The 21253-nt window shown below is 43.8% G+C and overlaps 4 protein-coding genes across 5 annotated transcripts in view; 2 read left to right on the forward strand and 2 right to left on the reverse strand.

Moving 5' to 3' along the window:
- Positions 1-16263, forward strand: part of LOC115765225 — a 34104-nt gene extending 17841 nt beyond the window's left edge. For both annotated transcript variants that reach the window (XM_030708667.1, XM_030708668.1), the window contains exons 2-6: positions 1825-2867; positions 2947-3068; positions 15145-15262; positions 15323-15457; positions 15536-16263. In XM_030708667.1, the coding sequence (XP_030564527.1) occupies positions 1857-2867; positions 2947-3068; positions 15145-15262; positions 15323-15457; positions 15536-16018 (1869 nt within the window). In that variant the 5' untranslated portion in view covers positions 1825-1856 and the 3' untranslated portion in view covers positions 16019-16263. The remainder of the gene's footprint in view (positions 1-1824; positions 2868-2946; positions 3069-15144; positions 15263-15322; positions 15458-15535) is intronic.
- LOC115765223 (ribosomal protein S6 kinase 2 beta) lies at positions 3925-8658 on the forward strand. The gene is made up of 2 exons (XM_030708665.1): positions 3925-6237; positions 7378-8658. The coding sequence occupies exons 1-2, from the start codon at positions 4158-4160 to the stop codon at positions 7977-7979; spliced, it is 2682 nt and encodes an 893-aa protein (XP_030564525.1). The 5' UTR covers positions 3925-4157; the 3' UTR covers positions 7980-8658.
- LOC115765224 (protein phosphatase 1H) lies at positions 11409-14929 on the reverse strand. The gene is made up of 3 exons (XM_030708666.1): positions 13913-14929; positions 11953-13511; positions 11409-11889 (listed from the first exon to the last, which is right to left on the reverse strand). Exons 1-3 carry the CDS (start codon positions 14227-14229, stop codon positions 11816-11818), a joined length of 1950 nt encoding a protein of 649 aa, XP_030564526.1. The 5' UTR covers positions 14230-14929; the 3' UTR covers positions 11409-11815.
- Positions 16264-16301: 38 nt separating the features above from the next.
- On the reverse strand, positions 16302-17933 carry LOC115765394 (clusterin-associated protein 1). The gene is made up of 3 exons (XM_030708924.1): positions 17880-17933; positions 16480-17826; positions 16302-16411 (listed from the first exon to the last, which is right to left on the reverse strand). The coding sequence occupies exons 1-3, from the start codon at positions 17899-17901 to the stop codon at positions 16302-16304; spliced, it is 1479 nt and encodes a 492-aa protein (XP_030564784.1). The 5' UTR covers positions 17902-17933.
- Positions 17934-21253: the final 3320 nt, after the last annotated feature.

Below are 21253 nucleotides of genomic sequence, written 5' to 3' on the forward strand. Positions count from 1 at the left end.
AATTGGAAACTATATATTGTGGATATCAGCTCATATTTAAATGTTTCGGCTTTGGCTGCAGTTCGAAGAGAATTTGTAGTTTGTTTAAAAATTGTAACCCACTCGGTTTAAGGCAGCCCTGAGTCTAGGCATTGTTTCAAATCTTTGTTTATCATATATTCATTCAAATTTTAATAAACGAATATAATTTTAATATTCTGCTTAAAATATTTTAAGCCGCACATATTTTATCCAAAATTGGCATCTACCAAACATGGTTTGACAAATGCAGTGCTTGGGATCCACGTTATTTATGCTTTGGGGCGGGGTGTTCCTTAAAAGTTTTGTATTTTATCTAGAGCCAAACATATTTGAACAAGAATATGGTTCGTTTCGGGTTTCGTTTCAAGTGGTTTCTTAAGGTATCGTTCATACTTAAAAATAAATTGGAAAACCAGTTTACAGCTTTGGTTTTCGCAACGCAGCTTGGTACTTTCATAAACTAGCAAGGGGTATTATAATTTTGTTACAAAACGTGTTACACATAGAAGTAGACATATTCGGCTAAATAAAGTGCATATACATACTTGATCAGTATCAATAACCGAGTCAATATTGCCATGTCCGTCTGCCTGTCTGTCTGCCTGTCTGGTTTTGTGCAGGCAGCAAAAGAAGCAGAGCCAGTCGGATCGGAGCACTATATCAAATAACTGCTACATAGATCGAGAATTGAGTTTTTATTTGTTGTAAGCATTTATGTACCTTACTGCTCCTGACATATGAGCGCAATCCACATGGAACTACTATCTGCCATAGCTCGATCACATATGTATATTGTGTTTGTATATGAACACTTATAATGTCAGCTAGGCGTTCGAAAGATGGTTTGTCTTTCTTTGTTTTTGTTTTTTTTTTTTGTATTTTGTTTTGAGACTGTTAATAGTTAGACAGCAGGTGGCATATCCAATTATATGTTTATGGTATGCAGCATGCAGTTCATGTGACCTCCATTTTGTGCCCCTGCCTCACCCCCGCTCTACATACAAAGCGAGTGTCTCGATTTTGTCTATTTTTATATGTTGTTTAATTGCCAACAATGTGCGAACCGGTTCGTTGTACAGAACAACTACAAATCTGGGAGGCTGGCAAATGTCAAGGCAACAACAACAACAACAACAACAACCAAAACAATGCCAACAGCAGCCCATAAACTGTCACAATGCGAACAAGTTGACAAATGTTTTGTTTGTAAATAAAAAAAATAGAAAAAAACTAAGAATAATTATACAAATACATAAATGAACCAGCGCGCAAGCCGTATTTATGCGAACTGAAACGGAAACTGAAGCTAAATAATTTGATTGATGGCTTAACGGATTGATTATGGAACAAACTAAACTGTTTACGAAAACCGCCAATAGATTCCAAGCATATCAATAGATTATGGCATTCCAGTTTCTCAAAGACAACACAAAAGAAAGAAAACAACATTGCGAACGGGTGCAACCGACTGTGCACTACCCTTTTCGACAGCAGAGCAACAGGTCGAACTGCTATTAGAGTATATAGCAGGGCAGATTAACATTACATAATTTATGCTTGGCTGAGGTCTATTCTTGCTATTCTTGAGCTATTTCCAAGTTAAGCATAGCCAACCCATATGGCTGTCACGTTTTCTAGGGTATTTGCTTTGAACACAAAGACTCGATTCAGACTTAAGCAATATGCTGGCGTTAGCCGCCGGCATTTGTTTCGCTAATCTTTTGTATTTAATTGGCAGAGTATTAAATAATTTTTGGCATTAAATTAAACCTCGATCTTTCGTTTCTCGCCCGGCACACGCAGCAACACTACGCCAATGAGCCAGTGAAGTCAGCATGGCAGAGACAAACAACAACAATACGCACCAGGCAATGGGCAACGCTAACGGCAGCGAATTCAATGGCCGGCATTCGGCCTCGCCGGCACGCACCATAGACTCACACGACTCCACGACGGGCAGCATGGACACAATTGTGGACCGCAGTCTGAACCGCGAGGAGCTGCTGCAGGTGACCAATACCATTGAGCAGAGCACCAACACTACCAACGGTGCCGGCGGCAGTTTGACCAACTCACAAATAGCCATGCTGCAGCAGGACTCGCAACAGCAGGAGCAGCAGCAGCTGCAGCAGCACGAGCAGGATGCACGCCAGCATTTGGATGCTCAGAGTCACATTTATTCGAGTCCCGTCTACGATGAGAAGCCTTCGCCGCCATTGAAGCTTACGGCGGCCACATTGCTGGCCAATGCGCAGCACGTGGACAATGACAAAGACGATGCCACAAAGAAGCCCAAGCTGATAAGCCATGAGGAGTTTAAGCAGCAACTGGAGGAGGCAATGGCCACGCGTGGCCCAGCCGCATTGAAGGCCAAGAGCGTTAGCAACACCATCGATTCGCGCATCAGCAAGAAGCAGCGCTGCCCGCCGGAGTTCATCAAATACAAAGGGGGCAGTGGCGGCGGCAGCAGCGATGGCGGCGCCGATGGCTCCACGCTGACAGCAAAGGTGCGGCGCAAGCGTCGCGCCAGCAATGAATGCTGCTCCGCATTCCCGTTGCAAATTGTGCTGGGCACACTGCAACTGGTTTTGGCTATTTCACTGGTGGCGCTTGGCTCCCTGCTTATAGTGCGCGACGCGGCCTTGTCAATGGCCGGTTGCGGCATTTGGACGGGTCTGATTGCCGCCGTCACCGGTTCACTGGGCGTGGTCAGCATGCGCAAAACACAAACGGCCTTTCTGGCGCTCAGTTTGGTCTGCATTGCCAGCAGCACGTTGGCGCTGGCCATTTCTGGAGTGGGCCTGTCGCGCGACCTCAATCGCATGGCCGAGCAAAAGGGTGAACAGGTAAGAGCGCAACGACCATCAAATTTTTCACTTTACCCCATTGTTATTCGGTATTGCTAATGCGGTTATTGTTTTGCAGTTTGACCTAATGAATGCCAATAGCGAAGTTTCAGCTGCTTGCGGGCTAATATTTGCCCTCTTTTTGCACTTTGTGGTTAGCATTGTTTCGGTTTATCGCTGCGCCCTGCAGATTTGCACAAAGTGAGTACACTCAACTATTAAATTTCATTTCAAACCAGATTGTAACGTATTTCCATGTATACCGATAGCTGCGATAGCCAGCTAGCATAGTTGCACAGTCTAGCCGCTAGCTGGCGTCTTTGGCTGTTAATTAACATAGTTATGTAGTGGCAATTTGAATATATCGATAGCTATGTGCGAGGCTACGATGAATTTCGCTGCACAGCGAGTCGCGTTTTAGTGCTATTGCTATAAACCAATATAATAATAAGCATTTCTTTATTTTAAGCTGAATTTAAAATGTATTGCACTTTTGTTAATCGGTACACATTATTATTCATTCAAAACTAAATTGGCTTCAAAGTCCGTGTGGCAGACTTTAATTGCTTATTTTAAACATATACATATACAAATATATATGTAAGCTCTTAGCTTCTTGCTGCTGTCTTTGCTTTGGTTGATTTATTCAGAAACTTTCCATTTTGGATTTGATTAAGTTTTGTTGTTCACCAGGCAATAACTACCAAGTAAATTAACTCTAAATTAATGCATATGTACACGCTTAAGAGATCTAGATATGCACCATTTGGGCAGTTTATTTGCCAGTTCCTTATCTCTATGTTTTTGATTCGGTGTAATTTTATTTAACGGAAGTGAAAGTGTTAAAAGCGCGGTTTTATTTAAAAATAATCGATGTACATCGATAGCTGAGAGAAAACCAATCGTGCGCAAAAATCAATCGGTCAAAATAGCTCAGCTAGACTTCGATGCACCTATGCTTCGATGTTATTTCACATCTCTAGCACGCACTGAAACCCAAAGAAGAAAAAAACACAAAAAATTAATAAGAAAGAGAAACAAAGTGAAAAGCATAAAAGCGAAAGCACAACGCAGCAGCACAACGCAGCAGCAGCGAGCAGCGCAAAGCTCGCACCTACGCTTTGCCAGTTTGATGCGCCCATTCCGCAGACGCGACAACAGCACCAGCAACAGCAACAGCAACGGCAACGGCAATAGAAATAGAAATAGCAGCAAATACAACAAATTTAAGGCATCAAAACGCCCACAAACGTGTACGTGCAATTGAACGCCAACAGGGCAGCAACAGTCATGCCACTGGCTGACTCCAACAGGGATTTAAGACAGCTACAGCAGCAGCAAATTGAAGTCAATAGCAGCAGCAGCAGCAGCAACAACAACAATGCCGATCAGGCACAGCTGGACAATGCCAGCAGTGCTGCAGCAGCAACAACTGCAACATCAACAACAACTGCAGCAGCAGCAGCAACAACAACAACAATGGGTCTGCAGCTGCGTCAACGCATGCAGATTACCTCCTCCGGCTGTAGCAGTCTCGCGGTGACACCAATGGAGCACACACCCACCGACGAGGAGAGTGGCGCTGTCACAACCGTGACGTCATCGCAGCGTCGCCAACAACAACAACAGCAGCAGCAACAACAACAACAATTGCAAGCAGCACTCGAACAACATCACATAACGCCAAGCAAAACACCCGAACAAATGGAGCTGAGCGACTCGGAATCGTACGGGGCAGCCAGCTACGATGAATTCGAGTTGCGTGAGGTGGTCAAAGAGGGTCACGACAAGGCGGATCCCTCGCAATTTGAGCTGTTGCGCGTGCTCGGTGAGGGCAGCTTTGGCAAAGTGTTTCTGGTGCGCAAGGTTCTGGGCAAAGATGCGGGCACATTGTACGCCATGAAGGTCCTGAAGAAGGCCACACTGAAGGTCAAGGATCGTGTGCGCAGCACCAACGAGCGAAAGATTCTCGCCGATGTGGGGCATGCGTTCATCGTTCGACTGCACTATGCGTTCCAAACACCTGGCAAATTGTATTTGATTTTGGATTTTCTACGTGGCGGTGATTTGTTCACCCGCCTTTCCAAGGAGGTCATGTTTACCGAGGAGGATGTCAAGTTTTATTTGGCCGAGCTGGCGCTGGCGTTAAATCATCTGCACACGCTGGGCATCATCTATCGCGACCTGAAGCCGGAAAATATACTGCTGGATGAGCACGGGCACATTGCTCTGACCGACTTTGGTCTGTCCAAGCAGCCGCTGGACGGCTCCAAGACGTACAGCTTTTGCGGCACCGTCGAGTACATGGCGCCAGAGATAGTCAATCGCAAGGGTCACGATTTTGCTGCCGACTGGTGGTCATTTGGTGTCCTTATGTACGAGATGCTGACGGGGAATCTGCCCTTTCACGGCCAGACGCGCCAGGAGACTATGAATCAGATATTGCGCTCCAAACTGGGCATGCCCGAGAATCTCTCGCCAGAGGCTCAATCGTTGCTGCGAGCGCTCTTTAAGCGCAACCCATTGAATCGCCTCGGCGCGGGCGCACAAGGCATACTGGACATCAAGGCGCACTGTTTCTTCGCCACCATAGATTGGGTGCGGCTAGAGCGTAAGCTAGTGCGTCCCCCGTTTATACCGGCGGTCAGTCGGGATGATGCTTTCTACTTTGATGTGGAGTACACGTCCAAGTCGCCGCGCGATTCTCCTGGCGGTCCAATTTCGGCATCAGCACACGAAATCTTTCGAGGTTTCAGCTTTGTGGCGCCCGTGCTGCTGGAGAATAGCACCAATATCAGCTGCTCCAACAATGTCAGTCCCCTGCACGCCGTTCTTCCCGCCTCCTCAGTGACTTCAGTGGTGGCGGCATCCCAAGGTCCGCGCAGCTTACCTGGTGTTCTGCCTGGCAATTTTCAGACCGAATACAATCTGCTGCAGGAGCTCGGTCGTGGCACATTCTCTGTTTGTCGCCTGTGCGAGCATCGCGCCTCCAAGAAGCACTACGCTGTGAAGATCATCGAGAAGGCGGCCGTAGCAGCTGCCACCTCTGCATCGGCGGATTGCTGGGAGGAGGTGGAGATTATGTTGCGCTATGGCAATCATCCCAATATCGTGACGCTCTATTCTGTGTACGAGGACACCAGCTCCGCGTATCTGGTTATGGAGCTGCTTAAGGGCGGCGAACTGCTCGATCGCATTCTGGCCGTTGGCCAAATGTGCGAGAGCGAGGCTAGCGCCGTGCTGCGCACAATTGCCGCCGCCGTCGCCTATCTGCACGAGCACGGCGTCGTCCATCGGGATCTGAAGCCCTCGAACATGATCTACGCGAGCATGCGACAAACGCCCGAAACACTCAAACTCTGCGATTTAGGTAAGTTTTGCGCCTGTCCAAAGGGTGTCAATTACCTAGACTTACCTTTCGCTTTTCGAGCCATATTCCCATAAAAAGCTTCATAGATGGTTTCAATCAGCAATTCAGTTGAGGAATTATATAAATACATGTATATAATATCGGAACATAATATTAATAGAATTATTCGTTAAAGCGAATAACAAGGAATCAAGTCTTTAAACGTGTTGATTTTTATATGTATGTACATATGTATTTCATTCACGAAAAAGTCTGGCATGCATATACATAAGTTTTCTCCGAATTGTACTTCTTGGAAAATCTATTAATATTTCTAGTCAAAAACAAACGCAGAGAAATACGCTGTTCTACATTTTTATGTAGTCGAGATTGAATTCATACCTTGAATTTCGTTATTGAATATTTTTATCCTAGCTATAAATCATCCTTTATTTATTTTCTTAACTACGCTGATTTAATCTAAAAATATGGACAAAATTGTATTTAGTAAGAATTAGGATACAGAAGGTCAAACTTTTAAAGCTGAAGCAGGGAAATTCAATTGTCCTTAGTTTCCTATCGTTAACGTTTTACTGCCCAAGATAGTTCACTGTCCAGACAGTGCAAATAAGCCTTGGCCATCAAATATATGTAGATACATTTTTAAATGATGACAGTAGAAGAAAAAATACAAAACAAAGTTGTTTTTGTGTCGCATTCGTAAACGTTATACCAGTTCAATATGGAGACAAAAAGATGAGGATATCAACGGAAAAAACATACTATGTATATACAGCAAAAACAGGAGAAAAGCATTAAACATTTTTCTATAGTTATTTGTTTTCTTAAACGTTTTGCTGCTATTTGCTAAGCAAATATGAAAAAGCTGTTTTATATCAGCGACAAAGAGTGCAATCAAATAGCTTGCATTTATCAATTACTCTTTGAATCGTATTCGTAACCGTTTTACTGGAATCAACTTGAAGCAATAATGTGAATAATTGTTGGAAACTGAAATATGCCTGTAATATGATGCAGCTTGCGACTTTCATAAATATTTAAATGAAGACCAAATGAAACTGTGCGGATATCACATCCACTGGCTGCAATTCACTTTGATCATATGTATATCATTTTATCTAATAAAAATTCGATTTGCAGGCTTTGCCAAGCAGCTGCGCGCGGACAACGGCTTGCTGATGACGCCCTGTTACACGGCCAACTTTGTGGCGCCGGAAGTGCTAAAACGGCAGGGCTACGATCTGGCCTGTGACATTTGGTCGTTGGGTGTGCTGCTCTACATCATGCTGTCGGGACGGACACCGTTTGCCAGCACGCCGAATGATTCGCCGGAAGTAATTTTAAAGCGTATTGGATCAGGACATATTGATTTTAGCAGCCCGCGCTGGTCGCTGATTAGTGCGCCGGTGAAGGAGTTGTTGCGCCAGATGCTGCACATTGTGCCCGAGAATCGGCCAACTGTGGCGCAGATACTGGAGCACAGTTGGGTGCGTGACCAGTTTTTGGGCACTGTACAGCTGACAGAATACGCACTGCAGCCGACTGCTGGCAGCAACAATGCCCAACAGTTGACCTTGGGAGCACAGCAGCAGCAGCATAACCACATTTCGATGGCGCTGCGTGGCGCTGTGGATGCAACGTTTCGGGCAATTGCAATACCGCAGGCGGCGAACGTAGGCCCCGTGGAGCTCTCGATGCTGGCGAAGAGGCGTGCCAAGGATCGCGCCAATCTGCATTCCTAATTGTTGTTAGGGCTGTGCCCGAGACGCCAAGCTAAGCGGCAGCTAATTCAATTAATATATAAACTCTATAGTATTCTAATGCATTGCTGTGCATTTCCGCAACGCCTTTGGGAGTGGCATGGCGCCGTCAATCCGTACCAGCGGCAGGGGCCAAACAACAAATGCCGTTTAAAGCGACAGCGCTGCCCCAGCGCCAAGCTGCGCCTGGTCTGAGGATATGGATATGGACGTGGAGGCAAAACAACGCGCTCTCGCTCCCTACCCCACTCCCTATTTTTCACTCGCTGGCGTTTCTTGCATGCAGCGCGGCTACTTTCTAGTATTTGGACGAGTATTTGAAGTGTTAGTTATTTATTTTATAAAAAACATCCATGCCAGATGCGATAATATAAACGATACATGTGTCTGTTCACACTGCATGCGTGTATGCATGTGTAACTGTGCCCATGCCCTGGTGCAAGCAGCAGCTTTTAAGCATATGCTTTACATATATACAAGATATATACATGTATATATTACATAATGCCTATGCAAGTGTATGCGTTCTTCCTCGAGCCCTTAAGCCCATTTGCCTTGTCTCAGCTGGTTTTTCAGCCGGGCCCAAACGGAGGCAACACTCAAAACTAAATCAATCTTAAATTAACTTCAAATGTTGGCCAAAAAATCGTGCTAAAAATTTCAAAAATGATATAATATATATATACATTATATATATATGTATATATAAAAGTATATATATATATATATATATATATATATAAAAAAGTAAAAGCGAGCAAAGAACGTGAATATTTTAATTATCTTAGCTAAATTTTTCACATCACGTGTTATTGTTGTTAAATTAATTACAAATAATTACAATTACAAATGAAAATTTAAATTTAAAAGAAACGAAAAGAAAAGATATGCATACCAAACTAACCAAATGAGAAGTTTATAAACAATACCTTTTAAATCTATGCAAAATGTCAAATCTTTTGTTTGAGTTCACGTCAACGTGTTGTTCAGTATTTTAACACCCTGCCAAGCCAAGCCTGTGCTATACCTATCAACTATCTATATGTCAATTTGCATGAACCTACCAATATGCATATATACATATATAAATATATATATTCACGATATGTTATTAGCATATTCTTATATATATATTTATATACATAGTGATGTTGCACTTGGTAACAAATTGCATTTACGATTTTTACCATTAACCATCTGTAAATATCTATATCTATATATACATATATATACAAATGTGTGATAACGCATTGCTACTCGTATTTATACCAAAAATCGAACATAAAGAAAAACAGAGAATGAAAAAAAATAGAAAGTTTTCAAACATGTAGAACAAGGCATTCGAAAACTGGCACTTCCGTCGATTTGAATATGGATATGGAAGACGCGAAAAATATTTTGTTGTTGCCTCAACAAAACTAGCATAACCCAATGTTTGCACCCGCTTCCACGCCCACCCGCCCACTTCTTCTATGTGTCTCATTTGATTATAGTTAATGCAAATTATTGAATTTTTGGAAAGCGATTTGCAAGATGTTAATGAGCATTTTATGGTTAGTGGTGAGCGCAAAAATTGAAGAATGCCGAATGCTTTATATATACATATAGTATATGATCAAAGATATAATATGTATTCGCAGTGTTTTTGCCTATGGAAAATCGAAGTAATTAGGTGAATAATATAACTAAAGTACAATTTTATTAAGCCTAAAGCGCACAATTTAAACATCTTTTTAAAGCTGAAACTTGGTTTGAATCTCCATAGTTACGATGCCAGAACAATTGTGAAAGAAAATGTGATTTTAAAATGCAACTTGTTCGCTTATAAATAATTAACGAAAATTATTAAGACATACAAAAAAAAAAAACAAAAGATTTATAATAATATAATCAATTACACAGATTGTTTGGCATAAAGCAGCCACTCAAGTCACGATTGCAAAAGTCAGCCTAATTCCAACTAAAGCCCCCCATAAGCATTGGCTCGCCAGACAACCTATAAATAAGACTACATTCATATACTATATATATATATATATATTATATACATATACATATACATATTTATATATATGTGAGACATTCCCGTCGTTAACTCGTATCGAAGGCTAAAAACAAAAACTAACTTAATTAAATCAATTAATCGAACAACATTTTAATGCAACATTTTAATTATGCAATGACTTTATCACTTGTATCTGTAACCCAATAAATCCTATAACCAGTGTCGCCAATTGTCGCCCCAAAAAAACTAGCTGAATCCAAATACATATGAAAATAGCTAGATCTGTTTAAAATCTCAACTCTTTCCGGCTGACGAGCTCTGAAAATGGCTAAATTGGCAGCACTGCTTATAACTGGGGGAATATATTAAGTACATATGTACATAATGTGCTTAGTGTTATATGCATACATGTGTGTGTATGTATGTGCATTTGTTTTTCCTTCGAATGCATTTTCATTTCTGGGAATACTTATAAAGATCATCTGATAGGGTGCGTGTTGTGTGTAACCATTTTGCGCTGTGCAACTGAACGTATGCTAACCACAAGCAACAATAATAAATGTTAGTTAAAAACTTTGCAAATTTTATGACAATTTTGTGCCTTCGGGTGCTGTCAACCTATGTATTACATACATATGCATGTATGTATGTATGTTAGCTGATATTCATACATACGATTGTATATGCTAGTTAGCTGATGCTGAAAAAAAAACGAAACGGTTTGTTATAAAATGCTGTGCACACCACTCACACACACACACACACTCAACAAAAACACACAGTTGAAGTTATAACTTCATTTCACACAGATCAAACACACACACCCACACATGCATACCTACATACATGGATGCTATACATACATATATATTTTCTTAGTAGATTTTTACAGCTTCCAAACGAAAATCGCAAATCCAAAATAAACACTTTAATTGTAATCAACTGATTCTAAATTCTTGTAAAATTAATTGAATAAAATTTGAACGAAAAAAAAAACAAATGTATATGCTAGCGAAAGCACATTTATCAACAACAAAAATATATGTATACAAACAAAACAAAAGACAAATTCGACAACTAGCTACGAACTTCTTATCAACGTGTCGCATTCAGGTGTGTTTCTGGCGCAATTGATAAGAACTAAGCCAAGTTAGGACTCCTTATCTGGCCTCTATCATGCGGAACGAACATTTGACTTGCTATGTGTCATACGACTTAAACCATTCAAATCGTGATGCAATTCCAAATGAGCGTGTTCTGGCTTGTTTTGGGTTTTTCTCGATTTAACAATTGTTGACTTTATTACTCAGCTTAAAATACTAATTCATTTTTGTTTTGGAATCATTGTTTTGATTTGTTTTTAGTTTTTTTTTTTTTTTTTTTTTTTTTTTTAGTTTTAATTTAGCTTTAATTGTTAATTTTATTTTGTGGCTTTATGCACATTTATTTTTTCTGTTCTGTTTTTCCTTATATCTGCGCCTCTTGGTTAGACAATTAATTAGAATACATAAGTAAGCAGTTACACATAATTTGAGATATATAAATTAGTTGGACATTAAATAGAGCAAAAAAAAAAAAAAAAAAAACCGAAACAGAAAGCAAGAAATAAATTCAGTCACTAAATTATTGTACAATGCATGTTCTCTGACAGAAATGAATCCTCCTTTGTATACATACGTTTGTTATGTATATGTGTGGGAGAAACTGTGAATTTTATAAAAATAATATATGTGTACGTTAATAATTATTTATTATTTGTATGTGTTCTATATAGCATTTAGTAAGGACACGTCCTGTTTCTTTGTTGCACTCTCTACTGCCTGTTGCCTTTGCCCTTGCGATTGTTACGCTGCTTGTTTGACGTCGCTGTTGTCTTCTCTGGAGTTTCTGTAATTCAGATGGAGAAGGAGATTTAGCTGAGAAATTGAGAGCTGTTTGTCATGTAAATACCTTCAGGCGCATTCGCATCCAGCTGCACTTTCTGCATCGTGTGGCTGATTGTTTCGAGATGTGCCTGCACTGGCGTCTCATCGCTTAGTTCCACAACGAGTGTTTCCTCCGGCTCAAGTTGCGCCTGCTGCTCCTGCTCCTCTTGCTCTTGCCGTAGCAGCGCTGGCACCTGCTCCACCTGCACAACCACTTGCTGCTGCTGCTGCTGGTGTTGGGGATGTGGATGTGGCTGCTCTTCGACAACATGCGCCTCTTCAGCTATGATCCCATTGAGCACATTAACCGCCTCCTGTGCCATATTGGCCTCGGCTGCCTTGCGCCGCCGCTGCTCCAGCTCGCGGGTGTAGTTGTGCGTCCATTCGATATGCTCCTTGTAATACTGATGCACTGGTATCACAATCACTGAGATATCATCGACTGTAGCCGCCGCTTTGCTATCCGCCAAACGCCAATGGCCGGAATCGTTGATTTTGCCCCGTGCGCGCGCTACTAATTCCTGGGCGACCATTGTGTATCGATGCTTCTCCTTGGGGTATCGCGACAACGTTTGGAAGACGGTGCGCGCGACGGCATCATTTTCGGATACATCCCAGAGGCCATCGGTGGCCATTACGAGTATGCCATAATCACCATCCTCGTTGTGTTCATCGAGAATGCTGACAACCTGACTGAGATCACGCTGTCGCACATCGGGATGCGGCGTTAGGAATGGTTTGATCTGTATGCCCGTATTTATGGCCAGAAGATCGTGATCACCAAATCCACGGGTCACGCCCAGCGTGCCCAGCAAGCGGCTGCGCTTGCCCTCGCCATTGACAACCGGCATGCGCAGATCGTCACGCGTCAGCGTCTTATATGTCCAGCCCTTCATGGTGCCCTGGCGACACAGTATGCGCTGGCCCATGTCCTTAATATGTGGTCGCTTCGCATACTCCATGGCCACATACTGCTTGCCCATCAGGTGCGGCTTCAAGCGGGCCACGTTTAGCAATCGCTCACGTTCCGTTTCCGGCGTATGATCAGCCGAATAGGCCGTGGGATAGCTGTGCGCAGCATCCACTGGATCGGGCTCAATCTTATTGGGCTCTGTTGTTGTTGATGGCGTCACTCCAGCACTCGTTCCCGGTCCCGCTCGTCGCTGACAAAGCACAGCGCGACTATCGCCCGCATTGGCTACGTACATTTTGCCATCGATGAAAAGCGAAACGCAGGCAGTGCAGCCGCCCGCATCGCGGTACCGATCTCTGTCCTGCGCTATTAGCGAATCCATGTGAAAGAAGGCGCTCTCCAGGGCACCAATAATTAGCTCATCCTTGCTGACGCGCCGCTGAAAGTAAATTGGATGAGGGAATGTCGCATTCAACTGCAGTTTGCCGTTCTCGCTATCCGCATCGCGTGGCAGCAACAGCTCGATGCAGTCCACCAGTTTCTCGTGCAGTATGTGATGGAATTGATGCGAGGCGGCCAATGCGGCTCCGTAGCCGGCATGGCCATCGAAAATGCCAAAATACGTGTAGGGCAGATCAGGATGATTGTGTTCCGGATCCGAAAGGACTTGTCTGCAAGGAACACGATAAAATGTTTAGAATTTTAGCTGCTAGTCTTATTACAATTAAAGCTGAATATAAGTCATAGACGATTCATTTTGAAGACTTTTCAATTATTTACTTTTTTAAAAGGCTTTTTATTGCCGAAAAAAAATAAAAGCATTAGCTTTATTTTTAAATTTTAAATGTCTCCCAACACTTTTATCAGCTTACTTTAAACTTATTATTTGCCTTATCTTATATTTTGACATTTCCAGTTTAAATGAAATATTTTTTGTGAAAGAGTAATTTTTGATATAATTATCTTATATTCAATTTTTTTTTTTTTCAATTCTGCTCGACATCCTTCTGTTTTACTTTTTCATGGCAATTTTGGGCATTTGGCAACACTGGCAAACAGGGCTGTGACTTACCGGGAGAAGGAAGCTTGATCCTCGTTCCACTCGGACTTGCCAGAGTTGACGCACTCGGCGTACCCAGTGCCCCAGGGTAGCAGATTTATGTCGCGCGGTACGATTATCGGCCGAACGTTGTGATCGGCCGAGGCGCGCAGCTCATCGGCAGTGAGCAGCTGTAGAAATGGAGGCCTCGCATAGGGAAACTTGTCTGGCATTTGCTGTCCAGAGCCCAAACGCAGTGCGCCCCGTTGATGCTCCCGCTCGCTGCTCGGCAGCGGCGGCAGATCGGGCGCAATGGCCGATATGAAGCGATTTTTAAAGTTATTAAACATGATTGGGAGTGAGAAATTTCCACAAAAGCCTCCGGTAGTCGGTCGCACTCACTGCTGCTGCACTTATGTGCTGCCTCTCGCTCACTCCCACTGACGTGGCGAGCTTGCTGTTGTTTTTATATGTCGATGTTTGCAATTTGTCGACTCTGCTCGGTCCCTATTCCGCTCTTATCTCTAAACTGCGGCTAAGAGTGCGTCAAAATACAAAGTTAAATGAAATTCACACGCAGCTAGCTGCTGGATTTGGTTTATCTCTCTGTTTTCTTTGTGTGCTTTGATTATGAATCGATTGCGGCAACTTTATTATCGATTGGTGCTTGGCCACTATCGACTGGGCTCTTGTTTCTCTTGTTTGGCGTGCTACAAAAAAAGTTGTTCCTATATTTGATTGTTTACTTTTGATATTTTGAACGCACACACTGTCGAATACTATCGTATAGAATTGCCAGCACGTTATCGATCAATTTGATTTCTTTTGCTCCACCGACCAAAAGAAACATCAACAACAACAATCAGCCCATTTATCTGTTTTGTCTTTAATGTTGTAAAAATCAATACTTTGTGATACACTTGATGATTGCAGGTGCCCGCACGCATGGGATGATTAGTTTATAATTGATTAATATGAGCCTTTAGCACTGATTTCGCATGTTTCACCTTTTACCGAAGCCGATTTAATATTTTCTCTTGCTGACGAATTTGTATGAAAAACAATAGAAGAAGAAGCAGCTGCTAGGTAATTAGGGATGGGAGTGCAATTATAAATGCATATCGAACTATCGGCGTACTGATGATATTTATTGTACGATACTGCGATACACCTATATTAGGTTTTAACTCTAGATGGCGCCACATGTGCCGTTTCAGGATTTAAAAAAAAAATTGGTAACATGTTAATTTCTTGTATACTTGCAGATCACCACATAGCGAACTGCGCGATGTTATCATCAAGTCGAACGCATCGGGCATTGCATTAGATCAGCAAAAGGTGGATCAATACATAAAGGCCATGTCACTTAACGGCAGCGAAAAGGTAAGACTAGTTTCAGGCCAAGTTTAAATTTCAATTAAACATTGTATCCGTTTTGTATAGGTAAACAACGAGAAACTTGCGGCCATGTGGATGTATGCCACCCACATGGACAGCCTGCCGCCGCCTTCGGTGCGCAAATTGACACCACCATCGCGTTCCATCATGCTCATACCAGCCACAGCTGCCGGTAATGGTGTAAGTATATATTCATAATTATATACATATATACATATGTATGTGTATGATCCAATCCAATTTGATCTCCTCCTACAGGCACCTCCGCGGCCTACACGCATGCCGCCCGCACCACCAGGATTAGGAGGTGGTATGCTTCTGCCAGTGCCGCCGCCACAGTATCGCGGCATGACTTTGCCCTACATGCGGCCGGGTTCAGTGCTTTATGCGCATCCCGCCAGCCTAACGGGCACCTATCGGACACACAAGAGCACCAAGTCGGCGGAGTTGAATGGCCAGCGTCGGCGTCGTCGTGCAGGCAAATCGGATGTGAATCGACGCCAGCGACGCAAGTCCGAGGCGGATGTACTAGATGGTGCCCCCAATTTTCAGTATACGGGCCTGGATCGCGCGATAGCGGACAGTTTCCTGGCACGCCAGGAACAGTCTCAGGCGGGCAGCCACATTGACTACTCCTCATCGACGTCCTCGGCGCACAGCGATGTCTATGGCCAAAAACCAGCTGCCGGCTCGCGTGCCTCCTCCAAAGCGAAGATTGTGTGCCGCGATGTCGTCATGTGAGCCCCAATCCTAGTGGCCTCGATTGATGTTCAGCAACTTTTGTAAATAGCTTCCCCCAAGCAACTGCCAGCCCGCCCATTCAGCGGCTGTCCAAGAGCCCGTTTCTCTCATTATTAATATTATTATTTTTTTTATATGCACATTTTTTGCATACATAAATAAATACATCTAGTTGTAGGCATGTGTTTGCATAATAAACGAATAAAGTATGCTCGTATAAACATAGAAAATTCGGCCAGCATTGGTACATCAGTGCATCAGTTCATCATCTGGTTGGATCTGGCTAGAAGTCCTCGTCGCTGTGGTGTTCCGGCTTGCTGGCTGTTTTGGGTCGCATCGGCAGCTCACCCGTTAGCTTCGATATGCTAATGTCGTCGATGGAGTTGAGATCGACTGTTCAGACATGGGACAGAGAGGATTAAGTCTACTTCAATGCACTTGCCCTTCGGACTCATACTCACATTCATCGTCGCCAGTGCCAGCGGCGCCGCTGAGCCCGCTCATGCCCATAATGTCACCCACGTCCAGTTCGCTGTCGGAGCTGCCAAAGCTGCTGTCGTCCTCGTCGCGGCGGTTCAGCATGCTGCTGCCTGGACCATTGCGTCCGTTGCGTGTGGCCGGTGTACCGCTTGAGGAAGCCGCAGCTGCCGCTGCAGTCTCTCGACGAGTGCGTCCAGTTGTGGGACGTATGCGTGAGGTGGCCGTGCCGGGACGCTTGCTCGGCGCCGCTGAGCCGGCTTTAGCTGCTCTGCTGCGCTGCAGCATCAGATCCTCGTCACGTATATCCGGTATTTCCGAGTCTAGGCCAAAGGAGCTCTCACGCGCCAATCCGCTGCCCATCCCTTCAGCCTCATCATCATCGTTGTCTTCGTCGTCGTCGTCATCGTCCTCGATCAGGCCTTCTGGTATAAATGGCATCGAATTCTCAGCCGGCTTCTGCAGCAATGGCGATGAGATGGGCGTGGCACGGCGCTTGGTGCGCATCTCCATCTGAGTTCGCAGCGCATCGCGCACATGTAGTCGCAGAAAGTAGCGTTGGAACAGTTGTTGCAGCTCCTTTTCGCACTCCTCAAACTCAGCCATATGGGCGGGCCGAATCTTCTGAAGCGCATCCAGCCGCTGCTTGGTGCGCTCCAGTTCTGCGCGCTTGCGCTGCAATTTGGATTTGAGTGCATTCAGCTCGACGCGGGCATTCTCCAGCTGGGCGCGACTGGACTGCAACTTCAGCTGGTTGGCCTGTATGGCGTTCTTCATGGTGCGTTCCACGCCGAGTAGCTCCATGGGACGTTGCGCCTGGGCGAGGCGCGCCTCCTTGTTAACCAGCTCTTTAGACAGTAGATCGAAGAGGGCGGCGCCGCGTTGGGTTAGGTCCGAGGATAGCTCACGAGCGCGACGCAGCTCATCCATTTTGTCGCCAATATCCACCTGATTGAGACTGCGATATTGTTCACGCTCGCGCTCCTCCTCCCGATCCTCGCCCTCCTCCGCTTGCGTGGGCGCAATCAGCAGCCGTGTGATCTTCTGCAGTTCCGTGGCACTGACGGCAGCCGCCGCGTACAGCTTGCGTGGATTCAGTCGTATGGCCGATTTGGTCAGAAAAAACTCGGTAGCGGAGCGTATGAGCATCACACGCTGCTCCTCCGATTCCACGCCGCCGGCAAGCACAGCACCTGGTTCCAGCAGTCCGGCCAGCCACTGCAGCAGCTCGGCAACGATGTGAAAGCTCGCCAGGCTGCCGTGCTGCGTGGCAAGCGCCTGCAGCGGAAAGACTCGGGGAAAACCCAGCAATTTGAGATGCTCGCCCAGATCTGAAAGCCCGGGCAGGGATGAGTTTGCGGTAACCATCCTAGAGACCACTCACCTCGCACATCCTTAAAGGACATCCTGCTTGCTCTTTCGCTGCGAACACACAATTTCAGCTGCGTACGCGACGCCTCCTGCCAAATTATGCACATTTTTTCAAGCTTATTTGTTGTGGTTCTCCCGTTGGCTTCGCTTTTGTTTACGTCAACTACCTGGCCGGGTCGTTGCCTGGCAACCATACGACCGACTCTACCCCACCCATTCACGCCCCTGGCTGGCAACCGCCTGGCCAGCAATTAGCACACCTGCACGCCATCCACAAAAATGTTATCAAAATTTGAGCTCATATTCAATTAGAAATGTGTATGGAATATTTCTATGTTCGCCTTGAATACCGCCGAATGGTGTACTGGAGCAAGGATATATGAATTTAAATTCGAACGGAAGGCAAAATACAATAATATAATTTTAGTTTTCCGTTTTATATTTGAAACCAGTTAGCCATTGAGTTCTTCAATCAATCAATTAGTCAGTTATTCCTTTAGTCAATCAATCAGCTAGTTAGTCAATCACTCTTTTTGTCAATCAATCAGTGAATCATCAGGTCTTTAGTCAATCAAGCCTACGGTCAGTCAATTAATCACCCAGTTGATTAATGCTACTTTAAGTCAATCAAGCCGGCAGTCAGTCAATCAGTCCCTTAGTCAATCAATAAGTGAGCCAGTCAATCAACCATTCAGTTCGTCAGTCAGACTTTTAGTCAATCAATCAGCCAGTTAGTCAATCAGTCCTCTAAGCAATCAATCAGCTAGTCATTCAATCAGTTCTTAAGTCAATTAACGCATCCCGTAATTAATCAACCAGCCGATCAGTCACTCAGTCAGTCGGTCAGTCAGTCAGTTAGTTTTATATCAACAAGCCGTGTTATAAATATAGATTAAATGTTTATATTTGTGAAAGCCAATTAATTGTTCTAGTACATTCCCATTTGAACATTTAAAGAAGTGTGTGCTTTTTTTTCTTTTCTTATTTTTCGCTCTCTCGCTCTCTCTCTCTCTCTCTCTCGGCCGCACTTTTTGCTGAAAATAATTAATTCGTACTTTTGTTTGTTTATTTTTATTATTTCTAAGTGTGCGCAGAAAACATCGAGACATGTAAACACAATTTGTGGGAGCTGTGCGAAGTGAAGGACTTGTTGACCAAGGAATTAATTAAACTTGTTAACAGCACGCAAAACACGAATCCAGTCACAATCACCGTCACAGACACAGGTCCAGGGTCCCTAGTGATTGAAGGATATAGGCCGCGTTTGCATGCAACAAAAAATGAATAAAATAAATACAAATTTGCTGTTGCTTTGGTTCAAGGCTCTCTTCGTAAACCTGGTTTTCCACATCCATGAGCTCTGGTTTTTGCTTGAGTCTTGTACAGTTTTTTAGACAATCTTTGCTAATAGGGTCGAACGCTCAGTTCTATCGAAATATGGTTAAGTGCTTATCCTGAATAACATTGAATATAATCCAGTTCGGTTAAGGCTTGGCTGCTTTTTTTTTTTTTTTTTTTTTGGCAACTACTTCGATTGATAGTGCAAACGTTTAGAATGGAGAATGCGAATCGGTACACAATTTATAGCATTTGTATACGTTCAAGTGTATTTGTATCTATTTTGGATGTGGTCCATGTGTTTTAATTGCTTCTTACACAACATTCCGCCTGGGAACCAACCATTGATTTCCCCATCCGCTGCCAAATTACCAGCACGATGACTAGTGCCCCCGTCGGATAAACGATTCCACAGAATGCTCGATTAATTGATGTATTCAGCAATTGTATTAGCCAGCTAACGGCGCACGTGGACAACAATAGCGAGAACAACAACAAAACAAGTAAGAATGCTCTACAGAAGAGTGATTGACTAGGAGATGCCCTGTACAAATGTTTTAGCATGTCCATGCAAGCCCAATAACAACAACAACCTACGATGGTTCGGTTCAGAGTTCGTTAATGGTATTCCACGTCTATCAAGCCAAGTTGTGGTTCAATTAGTGTTAAATAAAAGAATTCAGTTTAATGTATTTAAACATTTTTCTAATCCGATTCGAGGTTCAATTTGGGATAAACAAAATACTGCAATTCCTTGTTCAAAGTGGTTTGGTTCAAAACCTTGGTTTTGACTTTGTTTAAAATTGGCTTATTGTTTATCTGCCGATCGGTCTGAAGCATTGCAATATCGAAAAAGAGTATACGTGTACTTGAAGTCAAAGAAATGGCTGTAAATAAATAACTCAATGTGGCTCATATAGCCTCGGAGACTCTTATATGTCTCCTTTTGTGCGCTACAAACGCTTCGTCAATCTTATTATACCCTTGTGCAGGGTACGAGGGAATAGACACCATAGGCACGATAGCGACGCCATAACCACAAATGAACGCACAATAATCGTGTTCCATGTCCGATGATGGCAGATTACAAATGTCAATGATAGTGTGTGTGTGTGTGTGTGTGTGTGTGTGTGTGCGTGTGTGCGTGTGTGCATGTGGGTGTGTGCGAGAGCGTGTATATGGGAATAGCTCGACATAATTATGACCTTGGTATGCCGCCAGTATTAGAAGAAAAAAAACCAAAAAAATACTCGAACAGCTGGGGTTGCCGGGTGACACGTCAAAGTTCAATGACCAAAAGCACAGCAGGAGAGTTCCTTAACCACTTTGCACCACCGCAACCATTTTGCTCCAATGATGATGAGCAGTTAAATGGAACGCTTCATCAAAACACTTCGGATGGGCCAGAGCTGCCAAGCAAATGATTGAGAGCCCCCCCGATGGCAGTGATAATCATATTTCTTGGGAATCAGTGCAGCTCTAATTCGATATATGCCTTGTTGGAAAGATTAAGTTTAAATTAATCGCTCAACAACTAGTTTTAATCGCTTTACCTGTACCTCAAATAAGAGACAATCGCTGTAGATGAATTCAAAATATGAACTGATTTCATATACAAGCTAATAACTAAGACTCCCTTCTGTCTTTTGGTCTCCTCCAAACAGAGCCATTAGTATTATTCGTATCCATGCAGGATTTTCTAGCTAATTCCCATAACAGAATAGTCGGAAAAATACGTAGGTTGAAAAATGTTGTATATACATACTTATGTATGTGGTTCTTGCAAACCAATTTGAGCTACTTAGTTCAAAGCGCGCGCTCAGCACTCATTCGCCTTGAGTGCTGTGCTCTGTGTTAAAATTCCGAAATCATGTTGGCCAAATTGCTTGGGTGATGTCTTAGCTCAACAGTTCACACACATTTGAGCAAGCGTCTGATGAGATTTTATGGGTCAGCAAAGGGGTACACTGTGAAAAATGCGAAGCGCGTATTTTGATAAGTTGCTTAAGCCGAGGGCTAAGTGACTTTTTAATTCGTGCCAACTTAAGG

Source organism: Drosophila novamexicana, unplaced genomic scaffold (genome assembly GCF_003285875.2).
Source record: "Drosophila novamexicana strain 15010-1031.04,08,12 unplaced genomic scaffold, DnovRS2.1 tig00000960-arrow-arrow-pilon, whole genome shotgun sequence".
Lineage (NCBI taxonomy): Eukaryota > Metazoa > Arthropoda > Insecta > Diptera > Drosophilidae > Drosophila > Drosophila novamexicana.

What these genes read in the sequence shown, in the direction of transcription:
- LOC115765223 (XM_030708665.1), top strand. Translation starts at nt 4,158, where the DNA reads ATGCCACTGGCTGACTCCAACAGGGATTTAAGACAGCTACAGCAGCAG. An exon ending in ACTCAAACTCTGCGATTTAG is followed by an intron (nt 6,238 to 7,377) that starts GTAAGTTTTGCG and finishes TTCGATTTGCAG; the next exon opens with GCTTTGCCAAGCAGCTGCGC.
- LOC115765224 (XM_030708666.1), bottom strand. Translation starts at nt 14,229, where the DNA reads ATGTTTAATAACTTTAAAAATCGCTTCATATCGGCCATTGCGCCCGAT. An exon ending in GATCAAGCTTCCTTCTCCCG is followed by an intron (nt 13,512 to 13,912) that starts GTAAGTCACAGC and finishes TGTTCCTTGCAG; the next exon opens with ACAAGTCCTTTCGGATCCGG. An exon ending in GGATGCGAATGCGCCTGAAG is followed by an intron (nt 11,890 to 11,952) that starts GTATTTACATGA and finishes TCTGAATTACAG; the next exon opens with AAACTCCAGAGAAGACAACA.
- LOC115765394 (XM_030708924.1), bottom strand. Translation starts at nt 17,901, where the DNA reads ATGTCCTTTAAGGATGTGCGAG. An exon ending in GTCCTTTAAGGATGTGCGAG is followed by an intron (nt 17,827 to 17,879) that starts GTGAGTGGTCTC and finishes CCGGGCTTTCAG; the next exon opens with ATCTGGGCGAGCATCTCAAA. An exon ending in TGGCACTGGCGACGATGAAT is followed by an intron (nt 16,412 to 16,479) that starts GTGAGTATGAGT and finishes ATGTCTGAACAG; the next exon opens with TCGATCTCAACTCCATCGAC.